The sequence below is a fragment of the Amaranthus tricolor genome, chromosome 8 (genome assembly GCF_026212465.1).
Source record: "Amaranthus tricolor cultivar Red isolate AtriRed21 chromosome 8, ASM2621246v1, whole genome shotgun sequence".
NCBI lineage: Eukaryota > Viridiplantae > Streptophyta > Magnoliopsida > Caryophyllales > Amaranthaceae > Amaranthus > Amaranthus tricolor.
Window position 1 is genome coordinate 5,997,023 of NC_080054.1, and position 18,187 is coordinate 6,015,209.

The following is an 18,187-nucleotide window of genomic DNA, read 5'->3' on the forward strand; positions in this document are numbered from 1 at the left end:
TTGAGGTTTAAGGATTAATAGGCATTATTAGTCACTAATTGTGCCATAAAATCCCATTATGAGAGGAGTTACAAAACTCCTCCCATTCCCTTCACCCAACCGGCTGCCCCTTTCCCATTCCCTCCTTAATTTTTTTTTTAATTAATTAATTAATTAATTGAGTAATTATTGTGTTATTGTCATAACCGAAAAGAAACGTCACACGATAAAACTCGTTACCGTTAAAATTAATCTACTTAAATACTTATAATTAACTATTTAAAGTAGCATACAATTAACTAATACACAAGATAATCATACAATTCTCTACAAGTCCGATATAACCAGCACAGCCAAAAAAAATTTACATTTATCCAAAATTCCTAATACAAATCTATAATTCCTAAGTACTCAGCTCAATTTACATCCTTGGAAACTCTATTCACCTCTGCTAATCCATTACTCCCGACTGGTTCCGATCTGTAATCAAACTAAAAGATGGAAACAACAAAGGGTCAGATTAAACTAAACGAGAAGTAACAATCCAAAACAACAAAACACAGTAATTCAAATCATAGGTTTAAAAGCAACATCAATTCCCTAGATCTATGTGCGCACAGGGAGTCTAGTTTGAGAGGTGCCCCATAGCTCTAAGGATATGTCGCTCTCGGGTGAAGCTAGTCAATATCTCAATGACAATTCGCTTCAAAAACAGGGAGCAGGGAACAATGTTCCTCAACTCCGTCAATGACCAGCTCGCAAGCCTGATCCATTGACCATATCATAATATCAGCATAAACATTCACAATAATATTTTTCTCAACAATTTCCAATTCAAAAGAACTTTAGTAAAAAGTTTATTTTCAAGAATGTAGTCTGATCAGACCCTTTAAGGGACTGCTACTACTCACCAAAGACGACGCTTCAAAGAGTCAGGTTCGATTCGCAGCTATCAGCTAGAAAGGTTCCTCGATGACGTCGCCTCCTGAAGCATAACAAACATAACATCACAACAAAGCGTTTGATACTACAAACTAGGTTCATATAGCTCATTGCATCTCCTCCTAAGACCGTAACTTACTCATGGATTCTTTTCTAGCATATCTAATCTTTAAAGAATTATGTGTGTTCTAACCCAAGCTGTAATATGTCATCAAGATTTATGGACACGATCTAGACCTCTTTAACATTCTCTTAATATTACTCACTTTTAGGACTCTTCTTATATTTCAATCAAACACAATTGTGAACATACAAACTCAAAGTCCAAAAGTCCTCAAAAGAATATAATAACCTGTTCAAGAACATTAAATCATCCATAACCTTACCATCAACAATCATTTTCCATCAATTTCTTAAATTTGATGTTCACAAATATCATACTAATCCTCAAGACCATCAATCTTAATTAATATCTATAATCCTCTTTATATCTATAATAAAACCCAAAGATAGACATTCAAATCCAAAATCAATAATAATCCACAAAGAGTAATAATTCATCCAAAATATCTTATCATCAAATATCTATCACTACAATTATTTACTAACTAAAACCAATAATCTCATCATTCACTAACTTATATCAAACAACATTAGATCTATCTACTCAAATTGAAGCAAGCGTATGTAATGAATCCTGAAATTACCAAATCAACTTTGTAATGGCTTTAACAAGAATTGAAATATATGACTGAAAACGAAACAGAGGACAAATATCTCTAATAAACAAAGAAAAGAAATAGGAAAATAATGAAAACGTTGAAATAGGAGATTGTTACAGATTGTTCGATTGTTAGGCTAAGGAGAAGAGATTGCTGCTGGTTCAAAGACTCAAACGAACATGAAAAAAGTACCATTGTTGTACCTTCGAAGGATTCAAAGCCAGGTTCCAGAAATAGCAGTGCTTGTGTTCTTGAAAGAATCAGGCGAAGGCGAAAGCAATTAGAACAAGTCACCATTGTTGATAGTTTTTGAAAGTTTCATGTCAAAATGGCAAGGAAAGAAAGCACGAAAAGCCATTGTTCTATACTCGAATTCTCAGAGTTATTCTGAGGAAGAAGACTGTGAAATTCAGAGGGATAGAAGGCAAGGGATTTCGAATGGCTTAAATGGAACAAGAGCAAATTTTGATTTCAGTTTTGTTAAAATGAAATTAGGGTTTAGGTATTTTAATAAAAATAAAAGAAAAGGAAAAAAGGGAAGAAATTAAATTGGGGATGTTTCATGTCATGGTATTTAGGATCATTCTCGCACTGATAATTCTCTTAAACTTACTCGTCTTAAAATATTAATTTTCCCGAATGTTACAACTGGTTGTACCAAAACACTCCACCCAAACCAATCTCTCATCAAACCGAATGTCCACTGACCACAAATCCACATCATCAAAATAATCCCATAACGGACTACTCAAGTCCCATGCTTCCTCCGCATTTTTCATTCTTACTTACGTTCTTGATTTATGTTTTGATTTTTCAGTCTGCATTTTTCATTGTTCGTGTTTTGCATTTGCGCTTTTCATTTTGTGTTTTGTTGTTCTTAGATCAATGAAGAAAAATATCAGGTTTTCATTGCTTCCCATCTTTCAGGATGTAATATTTTTTGAAATTAAATCAATTGGATTGCATAGATTTATTAACCGGATTTCAGGTACTCAAATAAGTTGGGTCGTGAAATGAGCTGATAAAATGGTACTCGACTAACCGGGTATCCAGCTTTCCGGGCTTCCAAAATGTCGGGTATCCTCTAATGAACACCCCTATCTACACATGCTAAACAATTAATTATTTTATGTTGTGGGTCGTATTTGATTGAACTCACATAAAAATCTGACCTTATTTATCATTCTATCTAATCTCATAATTATTTTATGTCATTTATAGATTTAGATATCTACCTCACACAAGTGACTTCAAGCCAATTATCCAAAATGAAACACACACAAAAGTTCACATTTTTGTTTTGGCATTGAGAATACAAGAAATACAACTATACAAGTTACATACATACATTTGCAAAGAAGAACAAAGCAAACCCTCATCCTTTGATCTATCGTGTCTTTCTCTCCTTGTCTCTGCTTCTCCCTAGGTTGGTTGTTTGCTTTTTCTTATAATAAAAATAATTAACAATCACTTCTTTAGAAACCCCCAAAACTTTCAAAACAATAATATTGTCTTCCCATTTGCCGATTCTTTGTTCAATTTACCCATCTCCTTGATCCCTCAATTTATTGATTCAATTGTGAATTTGTTACTGGGTTGGATTTATTTCATTTCTTGATTGGTGAGAAATTGTGAGCTAATATTATTTTGTGAGTTAGTGTTTTAATTTCTAATTGGTAACCCCAAATTAGGGTTTTTGCATATAGTCATCTAGATTAACTGATTAGCTTTAATACTTCAAATTCAATTATTTACGTATGGTTTGGCATAATTTTGATGGGAAAATTCATAAAGTTATGGTCTTTTTATTGGGTTGATAGGTTGTTAAATGGGAACTTGAAAGTGTGAATCTTTATGCTGTTATTATTCTTTGAATTCAATATATATGTTATTTGGTGGATTATTGTTGGATGAGCAGTCATAATATGATTGATTTTAGTAACTTTTATTATGATTTTTGATTTGGATTTAATAGAAAACTTAATAACCCATTAAAGCCCTAAGCTCAGGCACTCAAGGAAGCCTGATTGAAGTCTGGCTGAGTAAAGGTTCAATTGCCTCATTTAGTGCCATGATCCTTCTAATGGAGGTGGTCAGGGTCAGTGATAATTAGTTCCACTTTTAAATCCCTTAATTTAGTTTAGCTATAAGAATAAGAATTTGCTTATTACTATTTAAGGGTTGGGTTGATATTATGTAGAATGATATTACTAATGAAAATAAATGGAGAATGATATTATGTAGACAACCACTATATGCCGACTCCGATCTTTTGGGATATTTGCTTTGGCATTGCTGTTGTGACCTATATTGTATTGTTGTCATTCATTTGTTTAAGGGTTAGTATATTCTAAACTTTGATTGAAGGTTGCAACATGAAAATGCTTAACTTAGATGGGAAGTACATGAAATGTGATGAGAGGATCTTGTTTTTGTAGACTATATCTTAACATTGTTGCTCCAAGATCATAGGGCTTAGCTTTTATGATTTCCGTCAGCAAGATTTTTAACCTTTTCTTCTTTGAAAAGACTTGGCAATTTTTTATGTTCTTCAAAATAGTTTGATAAGCTCCATCTGATTGTCAGTGATTATAATTTTGGTGATACCTTAAACCTTTGGCTTTTTTGATACATTTTCTTATGCATTATTATAGCTGCATTAATTTTTCTTATGAACATGATGTATTTTTGCGACAATCAGCTGAGTAAAACCTAATCACATTCCATGATCTATGAATGAATAAGAACAATCTAGGTGGAAGATCACTGTAGATGATTTATTGGTTCATGATGCCAATCCCAATCTTTTAGGATTAAAGCTTTGAGATTGTTGTTGTTGTATGAACTTGGTCTTTGTGTTATTTATTTTGTTTTTATTCTCCCTTGAAAAGGGGAAAAGATGCAATGGTTGATGTTCATTTATCAACTGTTTAAAGCTTGCATTACACAGGGGTAACAAGTTTGCAACAACGTTTGGTCCAAATAGGTTGTACGTCAGGTTTATGTATGGGCTGACTTGTGCTTTTCATGGGAGGTGAAGAGAATGGACAACCACCCTCAAAGCGGCTGAGATTATCTTGTTCAGGATCAAGCAGTCTTTCAAGTGGCTTAACAGCTGAAGAAACCGTTGCTGCTGGCTCTTTGAGGGATTTGATGGCCCGACCGATACAATGCCAAGGGGAAGAAGAAGTGATTGGTTCAAGAGGTGTTATAAAAAAGCTCGAATTTGTTCGACTAATAGCTAGTGCATTATATGCGCTCGGTTATGAACGTAGTGGTGCGTGTCTTGAGGAAGAATCTGGTATACCATTGCACTCAACATCAGTAAATCTGCTTATGCAGCATGTTCTTAATGGGAATTGGAATGAAAGTGTTTTGATGTTGCAAAACATTGGTTTAGATGATCTGATTATACTAAAATCAGCCAAGTTTTTGATCTTGGAACAAAAGTTTTTTGAGCTTTTAGATGATGGAAAAACAATGGAAGCTTTAAATACATTGAGGACTGAAATTTCACCTCTACAAATTAAGACAAGTAGAGTACATGAACTTTCTTCTTCTATTCTTTACCACCCGCAGAGTCAAAAGGGCTTTGTTCCGAAGGACTCACTGAAAGCCAAAATGCGCTCCGAAGTTCTTGATGAACTGCAGAAACTGCTTCCTCCAGCAATAATGGTACCTGCTAGAAGACTGGAATCTCTTGTGGAACAGGCCTTGAATTTGCAGCGTGGGGCCTGCATATTTCACAACTCTTCAGACTCGGAGATGTCATTGTATGCTGACCATCATTGTGGACGAGATAATATTCCTAGTCGTACTTTGCAGGTTGGAATTTGTTTTTCTACTATTTGTTCCTTAATAGTGCAAAGCTCCTGGTTATTGTTTTCCCTAAGCTTGGTGTGATTTGCTACTTTCTCACTTCCGAGAAAGGTATTCCCTTTGTCCCTTTGAATTTGGTAAAATATATTCAATTATCTCTCATCAGCAAATTCAAATGGACTGAGGATAAATATTAGATTGAATGGTCAGTCTCATGGGCCTACTTTTTCGGATCATTATATACCTGGGTGCCATTTCTTGTGCCTAAAATATCTACAACTTTTGGCTAACCTATACATCTCAATTCCAAGTTAGAACAATGGTATCATTCTAACCCTTTTGGGGATGGCATGTATCTTTTACATCAGCCCGTGAACCTGAAGGCATTAACTGAATTTGTTCGTGAACTGAAATTAGTTAGCATCGTTAAGCCTTAATGTGTTGGCAACAAGACTCATGTGACACTTAATTCTTTTTTAGCTTACCTCCCATTTTCTTATAATCTAAATATCTAATTGGCCCCATGGCAGGCTGGCTTATTCCTACAGCAAACCCCATCTTTTAGACTAGATTTTGTGAAGAACACTTTATGAGATTTTCAAGCCTCAACGTCATGACTTTAAACTCAATTTTTATATGCTCTCTTGAGTTGTGCATGTGTTGCAATTTCATCTTTCTCCCACTTGCTTCACCTTTTTCATTACTTCATAATCATGCATATTCTATCTTCATTTGGTTGTCTGTTCATTGAAAATTATGGTTCTCTGGGGTCTTCTATGCTCTCAAAATTTGATTGTCAAATGGAATTTAGAATTACGAGATTTTAGAAACATGCATAATCAACATATGGTTTAGAAATTCATTTTTTAAAAGTAGTTGTTTATCCTTTAAATAGGTGGTATTTGACAATGTATATCTTTGAATAACTTCATCACCATATTTGAATGTATGATTCCATGATTGGAATTGCAATTTTATTAACTATGACTATCTTTATGCTTGCATGAACCTATGCATTCATTCCATTATTCATCTTTTTCACACTTCTCAGTGCACCTTTTTTCTTCCCTTGATATCATATTCTACAATGTTTATCATTGAATAACTTCATCACCATATTTGAATGTATGATTCTATGATTTGAATTGTAGTTTTAACAACTATGACTATCCTTATGCTTGCATGAACTTATACATTCATTCCATTATTTTTTTTTTTACAATTCTTGGTACACCTTTTCTATTAACTTCATATTATATATTGTCATCTACTCATATCCCTACTTTAGGGGTGCTTAATTTACAGTAAATTTATAGCTTTTTTCTACTTACGTAATAATTTAATAAAATGGATGGTTGAATCAATTGTGTTTCTTGTTAATGTGAAGTTGCGGATGATGTTTGAATCAAAGGTTAACTAGAAATAACTTTTTTATTAAAATGTGAGATTTGGTAGCACCGATGTAGGAGCTACGAAGTTGCATCAAGGTAATGGAATGCTTTAGAGCTTTTACACAAAAGATTGTTTGAATATTAACACTTTTTGTTAATTATAGCTACTTTTAGTAGGGAAGCTAAGGGGTTAGATTGAAAGATCTTGTCAAATAATGGCGTATTGTAGTTCATTTACTGATATTTTTCAATAATGTCTTTTGTTCACATTTGAAAAACATGACATGGTAATTGGAATAGAGCATAATTGTGGTGTTTTTGATATTTGAAGATGGTTGTGTTCATTATGCTTACTAGAGGTATATTGCTTTGCATAGACTATGAAGCTTGTTTGAAACGTTTTGGTGTTCAGTTCATTCCGCTTTTTTTTTAAACAGGTACAACTAGTTTCATGTGGGCTAGAGGGCCCATCTGGTTAAGCCTTTACCATTGATGTTGATGTAGTAGGCTTGTTGCTACTTGAATATGTCTAATATGCTAGTGCTGAAATGCATTATTTTCAATAGGTATTATTACTTATCATTGTTGTTGAAGTTGTAGTTATTGGGGTTGACCCGTTGGGCTAAGGATTGCATCTATGTTATTGGGTTGATGTTGGGGCGGGTCTTTACTGGGCTGTGATATAAAGGGTCATTGAGGGATGCTCATTAGTTTCGAAGGGAAAAAAAATGTGGATCAATATATGGGCAATTTGATGAATGTTGAAAAAATCAACATAATACTTTTGCTTCCTTCTCGCTATAGACTTTTCGTTTTTTGGTGTCACTTTTCAAGAATTTTCCTTAACCTTATACCACTTTCTCTCCTTATTCTTTATGTAGCAACTTTTGTTATTGATTTCTGTGACAATGTGAATGTGATTCAACTAAAATTTGTGTTTGGCATTGATTTTCAAGCTCATGCTTTTGGCAATGTGAAGATGATGCTCTAAATCTTCATCTCAACAATCATTTAATTACCACTCTTTCTTCATTTCAAAATAATATTATCACACTTTCTTCATTTCAAAAAGACTTCCCCATCACTCTCTTTGTCCACAATAGTATATCATGTGTTCTAGGGATGAGGAGGATAACGGATATCTTTTTCTACAAAGTAATTTTTCCAAAAGGGATGTAGGTTGATTTATTTAATGTCATTGGTGAGTCTTGGATTGAGCCGGAAAGTATTAGGGATCTCGTTCAAATTAGTATTTTTGGCTTTGAAAAGAAGAACACAATACTTTATAGCTCTGTTGCATCTTAGCCACACTTTGGGAAATATTTTCAGAAAGGAATAGTCACATTTTCAAGGATTGTTTCCTTAGATTGTATTTGTTTGGTATAAGGCTAAATCCTTTGCAACTTTATGGGTTAAGGCCAACGTTTTGTTTGGGAGTTTGGCTATAAATGATTTATGCCGAAGCGATGGAAGATATTATTGTAAGTAAATGCTATTGCAGTATCAATGTCTTTTACTCTAAAAAAGTTTTTCTTTATCAAAAAAATTACTACTCTTCCGTTTCACTCAGGATTTCTGATGGTAAATTTTTACACTGGACAGAATGATATAATTTATAGTAGAAAGGATAACATTAGGAGGGATCTTGATACACTAGGAATGCTTTTCCAAGTAGGAAAATAACGAATGATCCACCCCAAAAGGTGTTTGCCCTGCCAGTCACCCCTTGACCCGCGAGCCACCACTGGTCCTTTTAAGCCAGTTTGCTGACCTGCAACTTATATGCCCCAGCAGTGACCCGCCGACTCATTAGCTAGTGTAATTGTATATACTTGAAGCAGCAAGAGTATGTGCATTTTAAGATGTTTAGAATTCTTTAGGGTAAGTGTTCTGTGTAATGTCATATTCTGTAAATGTTTCACTTGTTTTCTCTTGGCTTGTATTTCCATCGACACCCTACCTTCTTTAGTTGGTAATTTCTTTATTTAAAATGTTTTGCCCCAATGTTATTAAATAACTCTCATCTAGGGTCCTTTTGTCTAGGCAAGGTTGGAGGTCGGATATATACAATCTTATTCCGATTGACCTTTAATAGCAAACATTATAAGTGCAAATGATAAAGAACTTGCCTTCTTACCAATGTTATGATATGAAAATCTGAATGTGAATATCTGTTCTACTGATTTTTGTGTAGATTTTAGAAGGGCACAAAGATGAAGTGTGGTTCTTGCAATTTTCTCATAATGGGAGATATTTGGCATCTGCATCTAATGATCGGTCAGCCATTATATGGGAGGTAAGATCTCTTTTACTTTCTTTCCCTCATCCTCCATTCTAATTTGTTGTTTTTCCTGGTGGATGTGAGGGTAAAGGGTGAAATTTAAAGATAGACAAAGATATTGATTTTCATGATGTGTGGGACAGGCCCTGTATGCTGTTGTTATTTTTTTATTTGACCTTCTAAGGTATTGGTGCCAATAAGGATTCCGGTAGTGGATGGGCGTGGGTGGGAAGAGGAATAAATATGAAAGTTGGCCTGTTACACCTTGCATGAACAAAGAGAACTCTTTTGCTTTACTTTCTTTTTAAGAAGAAATCTATCATCACTTCAGCTTGTCACTGAAGTGAAAATATCTTTCAATGCATTGCTACGTTAGAAATTTTATTTCAGTAATCAAAACTGAAAAAAAAATTGCTGTGTTAGAAATTTACTTACAAGGATATTGGATGACAGTATAGGTGAGAATTCAATGTTGCCGAGAGGTGCCTCCGAATCCTTTTATATTTAGCAAAAATAATTGTAAATCCTAGATAGTCTTCTTTTGTCATTGTAGCTGACACAGGAGTGGTAAGACATCATATAGTTGAGGTGTTTGAATGTATTATTGTAGGGGAGGGGTGAAAATGAGTATAAGCTTAGGGGGGTGGGTGGGGCGGTGCAAGAGCGGGGTTTAATGAAGTTGTGAATGTTGGAGCCTTTGAGGCTTTGATCATAGTGACTAGTGAGTTTGTTTTAATGGGAAATCAGGATTTGCACTTCTGTTAGAGATCAACCTTGATGATTAAGAACGACCATGATGGATAAGGGATCTTTATGCTTAAATGTTGATTGATTATGATATATTTATAGCTGAAAGAAATTTTAGATGGTGCTAACTTAAATTGGCCTTATAGGCATATCGCAATCAGCAGAAGTAGCAGGTTGCTTCAGTTCTCTTTTAAAAAGCCATAAGGTTATTGTGTGTTGTTAAGAGATGTCTGGAGGATTTAGAAGAGGTGCTCAATTTTACCATCTTATTGGAGGCCAAAAGTTAAAGTTTAAAGTGAGGACTTTTTAACAAGAGAAACCGAGGGCCTCTAAAAGTGCTTTAGTGTCATTATTAACCTTGAGCTGCTCTCAGATCACCGATTTTATTCTTGACTAGCTGCTAGGCTGTGTGGCTGTTTACATCTATGTTTTATTTTTTAAAAGTGAGATAAATTTTTTATGTGATCTATGTCGAGTTTATGCAAGATATGCTTTAAAATAGCCAAAATTCACGTTGTGAAATGTACTCCCCCATATAGTCTATTTAGTAAAGCCTTAAATGTGAAGTTCCCCTTTTCAAATTTCAAATTATAAATAAACTATTATCGGGGAGCTTCACATTTAAGGTTTCACTAAATAACATATAAGACGGAGTACCAAATTGCGTAATGTGCAAGTTACATGATTTTTATGCCTTTTCTTCAATCACAGCTCTGGACTTTTTTATTTCTCTGTGACTTGGGAGTCCTTATTATTAATGATGTAGGTAGGTGTCAGTGGTGAGCTTTCTCTTAAGCATCGATTATGTGGCCACCAAAGAGCAGTTTCTCAAGTTGCATGGAGCACAGATGATCAACAACTTCTCACCTGTGGAATGGAAGAAAATGTACGTCGGTGGGATGTTTTATCAGGCGAATGCTTTCAAGTATATGAGAAGGCTGGTATTTCTGTCATCTCCTGTGCATGGTCTCCTGATGGGGAGTCTGTGTTTGCTGGCTTTTCGGATAAAAGCATAGGCATGTGGGATCTGAATGGGAAACAGTTGGAGTGTTGGAAGGGACAACATACACAAAAAATTTCAGACCTGGAGATAACACGTGATGGCAAGCAAATCATAAGCATGTGCAGAGAAACATCGATATTATTGTTGGATAGAGAATCCAAAACGGAGAAGTTAATTGAGGAGGATCAAGTAATAACTTCATTCTCCCTCTCGAACGATGGAAAATTTTTACTCGTAAATCTTCTTGATCAGGAAATCCATCTGTGGACCATTGATGGTGATGTTAAGCTCGTTACCAAGTACGAAGGCCATAAACGGTCCAGGTTTGTAGTTAGATCTTGCTTTGGTGGGCTTGAACAATCTTTCATAGCCAGTGGGAGTGAGGACTCACAGGTTTGCCTTTTCTTCAATCATTCTTAATCTTACGCCGAACCATAAAATTGTTATATGATAATTCCTTTTTTAATTAATAGATAGCGTTGCCCTTTGTTTAGTCACAACTGTAGAGGTGTTCAATGGGGCGGGTCGGGTCAAATTTAAATGGGCTGAGTCGGGAAGGGTCATGTCAAATTTAAAATTGACCGGGGCAGGTCAAAGCCCGTATAAACTCAACCCACTTTGACCCATCTTTTAAAAGTTCATATAATGGTTTTTTTTATTCTACTTTATGGCAATAATATCGTACAAATGCAACAAATTCCTATAATTATCTAACCTAGCCCGACCCGACCCTTTACACCAGGCCCGTTAATGGCACGACTCGTTATTTACCCGACCTACTAATAAACTATTAAAATGTGACCCGACACTTAACCTGTTGGGTCGACTCGCCCTGTTAAACACCTCACTCACAAGTCTGTTCTACCAAACTACTAGGTTGAGGGATTGGCTTTCTTTGTGTTTGGTTAGTATGTCTAGTGACTAGCGCAGCACGAAATGTGCGTCTTTTAATCTTTAAATTGAGGTGTTCCATGATCTCGCCCTCAGGGCCGGTTAAGTTGCATTATTTGATTTGTGAAATTCATGTCACCCTGCCGACCGATTCCTTATCAATCTCCATATAATTTCTTGCCTGTAGCTGTGAGCTATTGGTATTTTCCAGCCTTTTGGTTATAAAGAAATCGGTTTGCTCGTCTATATGGTTCCTGTCCTTGCTATTTCAGAATTTGTTTTTCTAAGCTATATATGTATCTCTTCTTCTCCCATATTTTGGCCTGTTTTTGAAGTTTAAAGAATAAGGATGGTTTTAGATAATATCTGAGGAAATATGGTTCGTAGTTGCTTCCTTTTGTTTATTGTATACTCCATTACTCGATATTTAACCTTCATACTGTCTATGCATCCATAGGTTTATATCTGGCACCGAAGTTCTGGGAAGCTTGTCGATATTTTGCCAGGTCATTCTGGAGCTGTCAACTGTGTGAGCTGGAATCCCGTAAACCACCACATGCTAGCAACTGCTAGTGATGACCGTACAATACGGATATGGGGCTTGAATGGGGCGAATATCAGGCGAAAGGTTTCGCAAAGCAATGGCGTTCATCAATGCAATGGAAAATTATGAAAGCATTTCCTACACGGAGCCATTGGAAACAAACAAGGCATGCGTCTTCGAATTTATTTCTACATCATTGCTTTCATGTAAATTTTCGTTAGACTCGTCTCAAGTGAATATTCATGCTGATAAAATTATGACTTAACCTTTTATTATGACATTTGTTTTGGCATCTATTTCCTTTTGGATACTTATATGCCTTTACTTTTCCTAGTTCTGATAATTCATTTCATTAACATCATCTCTAGTCAGTATTGAAGACACAAATCCCCTTTGATATCTGAAAGGGGAGATGGATATAACAAGAGTTTAATCACAATTTTATGTGAATTTTTAAGGACAATTTTTCATTGAATTCAACATATATAAGTATGAATTCCACTAAAAGACTAATTTTTGACTTTCTAATGGTCTTGGATGTGTAAACTTTATGTGTAGTCAGAATTTTGAATCTCTAGAGGATCTAAGAATATATGTGCCTTCTAAACACCATTTTCTTGACACGAGCTCTAGTATAGTGTGAAAGGTAGTTAACGCTAATCCTATTAGGCATAGTTAAAGGGGAGCAAGTGTGACCCGATCGACTCAAATAAACATTTCCTAGGCTCACATGACTCAAGTGAATGTTTCCTATGCTCACATTAATCCGAAATGACACAATTTGAAATCTAAACCAAAACCGACCTCACCTGATGATCCGAACTTTTCGTCTTTTGTTAAGCACTTAGCTAAGTTGGTGTAATGTTGAGGGGTTGAGAAGGTTGCGATGATCGTTCGCAAGTGAGACATTTAAGCATGTTTTGGGAAAATTAACTTATTGCTATTTGCAACTTTGAAATTCGGTATTTATATATGGATACTTCTCCTTAAGAAAAATGAGCTGATAAACTAGAAAGCCCAAAAGGAGTTGAGATGTTGATTTACAAATAGAAATTTCTCAAATCAATTTACATTATTTAAGCAACACTGAAAGAGCTGGAAGCGTTCTCGACGAACTTCCTTGCACCCTTGAACCATCTCTTGTCTCCAGCTTGAGCCTTGCATATGTAAAGCTTACCGTCCTTCACTGTGGCCGTAATAATTTGGTGTTTGCCACCCTCATCACCATCAGCTGTTCTTGTCAAAACCGTCACGCTATAGTATTGCTTCCCATCCACAACTGGGGTGCTACTTTCAAGTACGTTTGCAGTTGCAACAGCATCTGAGTCGAAACCACCCTGTACACCGAAAGTTATCGTCTTAGAGCATAGATTTACTGTCTTCTCTTTTTTTTTGTCTTTGGAAATATAGATTTCGGTTTGAAAATATGGTCATAAAACTCGCTTCACATGAAAAGTGACTTGCTTGGAATTATTATTTCGAACACTAGGGCTTGTGTTAAATTTGCTATAGCTTAGCTGTGTTTCATTAATGACTTTTTCATTAGTTTTGGACTTTTCACCTTTTGGTTTCTCAAACAGGCAAAATATGTATATTTTACATGACTTTTAAGCCAGATTTTGCTTGTAAGTCAAAATCAAAAAATAAGTATATTTATTGGTTTTTGGCCTTTTGATTAATTTTTGTTGAATAACTAACAACTTATTCTTATCATACATCTTCATAACCGCTGGTTTAAACAACTAAATTGTCGGCCAATATTTTCAGTTGGTTTAACTTTAAATTGATAGTAATACTTAGATTTGGACGAAAGGGTTAAAATAGATATGAACCAACGCATATGAAAGTAACCCAAAATTGAATAGACCGAAAACACCGACAATTTGAATGCCATATTTCATATACTTAAATCTAGGATTGCAGGTATCCCATAGTACTAATCAACCATCATTGATAAAATATATGGATCATACCTCTGAATCAGTCTTTCCGAAGTAAGCTTGTTTGCCCAACAAGTAGTTCACCTGGAAACAAAAAAAACATATATATATATAAGATAAGTTAGATTCAGAACAAAAATCAGGATAATAAGATAAGCTAATGCTTCAGAATATTGAAGATTACTTGTGAAAGGAATTCTTCAGGGGAACCATAATCAGTGATGGATTTCTTGTCAGTGGGGGTGATCATAACAGCTAAATTGCTGGTGGCATCAAAGTTGTCCTCGAATCTCAAAACTTGACCCGGGTACTCTACTTCTTTGCTCGGATTCCATTTCGAAGGGACCGACAACTTGAATCCATCACCAGTGTAAGGCAAGAAGTCCGTGTTTGTCTTTGCCTTCCCGAATACATTAGCTGCATTATATCACAAAGCGTACATGTTATTAAGGGTCACTGAATAGTACTAGCATAATGCAAAATCGCAAATGCAGTTGCACTTAATGTGAATGCCAGCATGTAATTGGGGAAAAACACGAGGTGCACACTTCATAAACCAAGGAGATATATACCATCGCTAAACCATATGACAATGGAAAGAAGGTCTCCAATAGCTTATAAAGTATGCACACCATCTTTAATTGTCGATGTGGGATAAACCATTCCAACAGTATGCCATTTTTTAGTCAAGTGTCTGGTCGATTTATACTAAAACGAGCTATGGGAAAAGAGGTAGACAGGATAAATAGTGTCGTATACTCAATAGGATCAGTGAAAATGAAGTAGAAAGGAAAGTACATACCAGCTTCACCATAGGCAGCGTCAGCAGGGGAGACCTTAGAGCCAACAGCAGCAGCACCAATAAGAACAGTAAGTGCCAATCGCCTCGACACGCTACTGTTAAGGTTGACAGCAGACTCATCATCCTGCTTCTGAGCCTTGCAGACAAGCTGGTTAGGCTTGACGCTAACGGCCTGGTAGCGTTGTGTCGGGTTTCGACCAGAGGATGGGCTAGAGATGGCTACATGGTGCTGTAAGAAACATGAAGTGGATGCCATTTTTTCTCAGTATTTGAAACTTAGTCACTTACACCACCTCTGTTTGTTTTTTTGGTGTTGGATGTTGGGAAATATGTGGGTGTAGGAGAAAGTATAAGGAAGAGTTATGTGATGAAGAAATTTTGTTAAAAAGATTCTTATGAAATCAGAAATTGGATGATGTAAAGATTAGATTATGAAGAAAAGATAAGGTAGAAGAGGAGTCTATTGGATCCACGTTGGCTTCATATGTCCCACTTTGATCAAGATCTTGGGTCTATTCGTTCAGATGTGAAGGTAACTCATTACTCATTCATCACCCATGTACACTGATTACTTGACCTTTCTAATTCTCGTGTGAGGACTAAGAAAGTAGGCGTTAAAATTGGAAAAATTACCAATAATAATTTAAATTTTTAATTGATTTTCTTGCACTCATTTTTCTTTTTTTAACAATGAATATCTCAATTTTAGAGTTATTTATTCAGAAATATTGTTGCCCAAATGGTGATTGATTTTTGCAAGTTAATTGTTAAAAAATATAAATTATATTTTTTTTTATAATTTTTTATAAAAATTATTAATTTTTTATAAACAACTCCACTAATTGTTTAATTTTTTATGGTGATCGATTCTTGCACTAATTGTTAATTGTTAATTTTTTATCTGACATCAATTTAACAAGAAAATTTCTCGAGCCTAGCGATCAATCTGCCCATAAAAAACTCCACTTTGTAGGCACCAGAAATTTAGTTATCTTAATTTTTAATTTGAATCAAATTAACCTGTAGTATGAAAATTTCTGAACCTGAAAATTTGAAAAAAAAAAAAGGTTAAATTTAAATGTAGTTTGAACTCAATTATTTTGATTCTTTTTTCTATTTATTAATTTATTATAGTTTTGTATCATCATTTTTGGTTAAAGTTTATTATATTTCTAGTATTTTGAGTCAATATTTTCTTGTTAAAACTATAAGCTGTAGTTAATTTTGAGAAATATTTTTACAGAAAACTAAAAGTATTTATATTTGTTTGGAGGTTGGTAAGAATTTTTTTTTACACAAATTTTTACTTGAGATCGTCTTTTGTAAAGACGACTCTGAAAAGCCCGGCCCAAATCTAATTTATGTTAATTTTTAAAAAAAAATTGCTGCCAAAATCAAAGCTTGCGTGTTAAGTGAATTGTGAAAAGTCACATAATATATTTGGAGTTATAACAACATTTATTTAGAGTTATAATATAATACATTTGGTGTTATACCAGCATACATTTGGCGGTTATAATTTATAATATATTATGTTATAACCCAAATAAATTTATGTTATAACTCTCAAATATATGCTGGTATAACCCAAATGTAATACTCCCTTCTATTCTCCACAAGTGTCCCATTTGCTTTTTGACACTGTTCATCTCTTACCCTTTATTTGCATTTTAATATTAATCTATAAGTTAAAATATAGTCAAGTGAGATCTTTTTTGATTCGTCTCAATGCAAGGATTATTTATATCAACTTTTCATAATTTTTAGTTATGCACAATTAGAGATATTAAATATTGGATAAGTGCATTGGATAGAGTGCATAAAGCAAATGGGATACTTATGGTGAATAGGAGGGAATGGGATACTTATGGTGAATAGGAGGGAGTATGTTATAACCTCAAATAAATGTTGTTAAATATATTATGTGACTTTTCACATTACACTTAACACGCGCATTTTGATTTTGACAGCAGTTTTTTTGTAAATAAACATAAATTAGATTTAAACTGGGCTTCTGAGAATCGTCTTTACAAAAGACGGTTTCTCAAGAGAACACCTGATTTTTTTTTTAAACCCTTGATCCGCTGGGCAAGCTCCAACCAAATAAAATTGGCATAAATCTTTAGTGTGACTTTTAAAAAAAAATTAAAAAAAACAAACTTACAATAAAATTTCATCACCATTATCATTTTAGTTAGGCTCTTGAGTTACCGTCTCTTTGAGAGACGTATCTGAAGCCCATCTATTAAAGACTAATATCTACTTACCGTATTCTTAATGTCTACATTCAGTATTTTAAATGTCCACATATATTATTCTTAACGCCCACTTACAAAATTTTAAAAAAATATATAATGGGTTGGCCTAATTAAAAATGGTCTCTCAATAAGACCATCTCTCACAAGAATTTGTGTTATCATTTAACACCATACACTAGACATTTCGTTAAAATGTGAAAGGAAAACTTGTTAATGATGTTTTGGTGATTAAAAGGTTTTTGAAGGTGAAAAAAAATAAAAAAGAAATAAACTTTTTATAATAAAAAATTATAAAAATAAGCTTTCAAATAAAATATTTTCTAAAATAAGTGTCTTTCACTTGAACTTGAAGTAAGAAATTATCTGCTTTTAGTAACCGTGGGCGATTATTCAACTGAGACAAACTCATCAATAATCGTCCGTTATTACTAACAGAGGGTGATTACTGAACTAAATTAAAAGTCAACTCAACAATTGCCCAATGTTACTAAAATCGGGCTATTATTGAGCTAAATTTTAACAGAATTCAGTAATCGTCCGCCGTTAGTAATAGCGGGCAATGTCTGGCCTCAGCTTCAGTTGAAAAATGCTTATTTTTGGAATTACTATGTTCGAGTGCTTACTTTTGAAAATAGTTATCAATAATGTTTTTTTTCTTTCTTTCATTAAACAACAATTCTCCAAAGAGATGGTATCTTTGAGAGACGGGTCACTTTGGGCTGACTCAATATTTTATTAGATTAAAGAAGAAATTTAAACTTAATAATAAAAACACGCTTCTTAACTTGTTTTGACCTATTGATGTTGGAATTTTAATCTATATGAGTTAGCATTTTAATCTATTGAAATTTGTATTTTAACCTATTGG

General features: G+C 34.4%; 2 protein-coding genes and 1 long non-coding RNA gene across 7 annotated transcripts; 1 reads left to right on the forward strand and 2 right to left on the reverse strand.

Annotated features, from left to right (window-relative positions):
- Window positions 1-221: 221 nt before the first annotated feature.
- Window positions 222-2,728, reverse strand: LOC130820195 (uncharacterized). Its single transcript, XR_009045127.1, has 3 exons — window positions 1,847-2,728; window positions 891-964; window positions 222-470 (listed from the first exon to the last, which is right to left on the reverse strand). It is a non-coding gene; the product is annotated as an uncharacterized LOC130820195 (long non-coding RNA).
- A 116-nt stretch (window positions 2,729-2,844) lies between these two features.
- Window positions 2,845-12,613, forward strand: LOC130820192 (WD repeat-containing protein 26 homolog). 5 transcript variants are annotated; one of them, XM_057685465.1, is made up of 5 exons: window positions 2,845-3,264; window positions 4,594-5,468; window positions 9,048-9,149; window positions 10,648-11,277; window positions 12,233-12,613. In XM_057685465.1, exons 2-5 carry the CDS (start codon window positions 4,671-4,673, stop codon window positions 12,446-12,448), a joined length of 1,746 nt encoding a protein of 581 aa, XP_057541448.1. In that variant the 5' UTR covers window positions 2,845-3,264; window positions 4,594-4,670; the 3' UTR covers window positions 12,449-12,613. The 5 variants fall into 5 exon arrangements, with proteins under 5 accessions (XP_057541448.1, XP_057541447.1, XP_057541450.1 ...); XM_057685464.1 differs by having other exon boundaries at window positions 2,845-3,069; XM_057685467.1 differs by having other exon boundaries at window positions 2,845-3,069; window positions 4,630-5,468.
- Window positions 12,614-13,237: 624 nt separating this feature from the next.
- LOC130820194 (oxygen-evolving enhancer protein 2, chloroplastic-like) lies at window positions 13,238-15,539 on the reverse strand. Its single transcript, XM_057685470.1, has 4 exons — window positions 15,062-15,539; window positions 14,444-14,676; window positions 14,293-14,343; window positions 13,238-13,656 (listed from the first exon to the last, which is right to left on the reverse strand). Exons 1-4 carry the CDS (start codon window positions 15,315-15,317, stop codon window positions 13,396-13,398), a joined length of 801 nt encoding a protein of 266 aa, XP_057541453.1. The 5' UTR covers window positions 15,318-15,539; the 3' UTR covers window positions 13,238-13,395.
- Between the last annotated feature and the right edge of the window lie 2,648 nt (window positions 15,540-18,187).

Coding starts and splice junctions, on each gene's coding strand:
- LOC130820194 (XM_057685470.1), bottom strand. CDS start 15,317: ATGGCATCCACTTCATGTTTCTTACAGCACCATGTAGCCATCTCTAGC. Junction 14,677..15,061: donor CGCTGCCTATGGTGAAGCTG/GTATGTACTTTC, acceptor GATATAATGCAG/CTAATGTATTCGGGAAGGCA. Junction 13,657..14,292: donor TCGGAAAGACTGATTCAGAG/GTATGATCCATA, acceptor TTCGGTGTACAG/GGTGGTTTCGACTCAGATGC.
- LOC130820192 (XM_057685465.1), top strand. CDS start 4,671: ATGGGAGGTGAAGAGAATGGACAACCACCCTCAAAGCGGCTGAGATTA. Junction 5,469..9,047: donor TTCCTAGTCGTACTTTGCAG/GTTGGAATTTGT, acceptor ATTTTTGTGTAG/ATTTTAGAAGGGCACAAAGA. Junction 11,278..12,232: donor GTGGGAGTGAGGACTCACAG/GTTTGCCTTTTC, acceptor ATGCATCCATAG/GTTTATATCTGGCACCGAAG.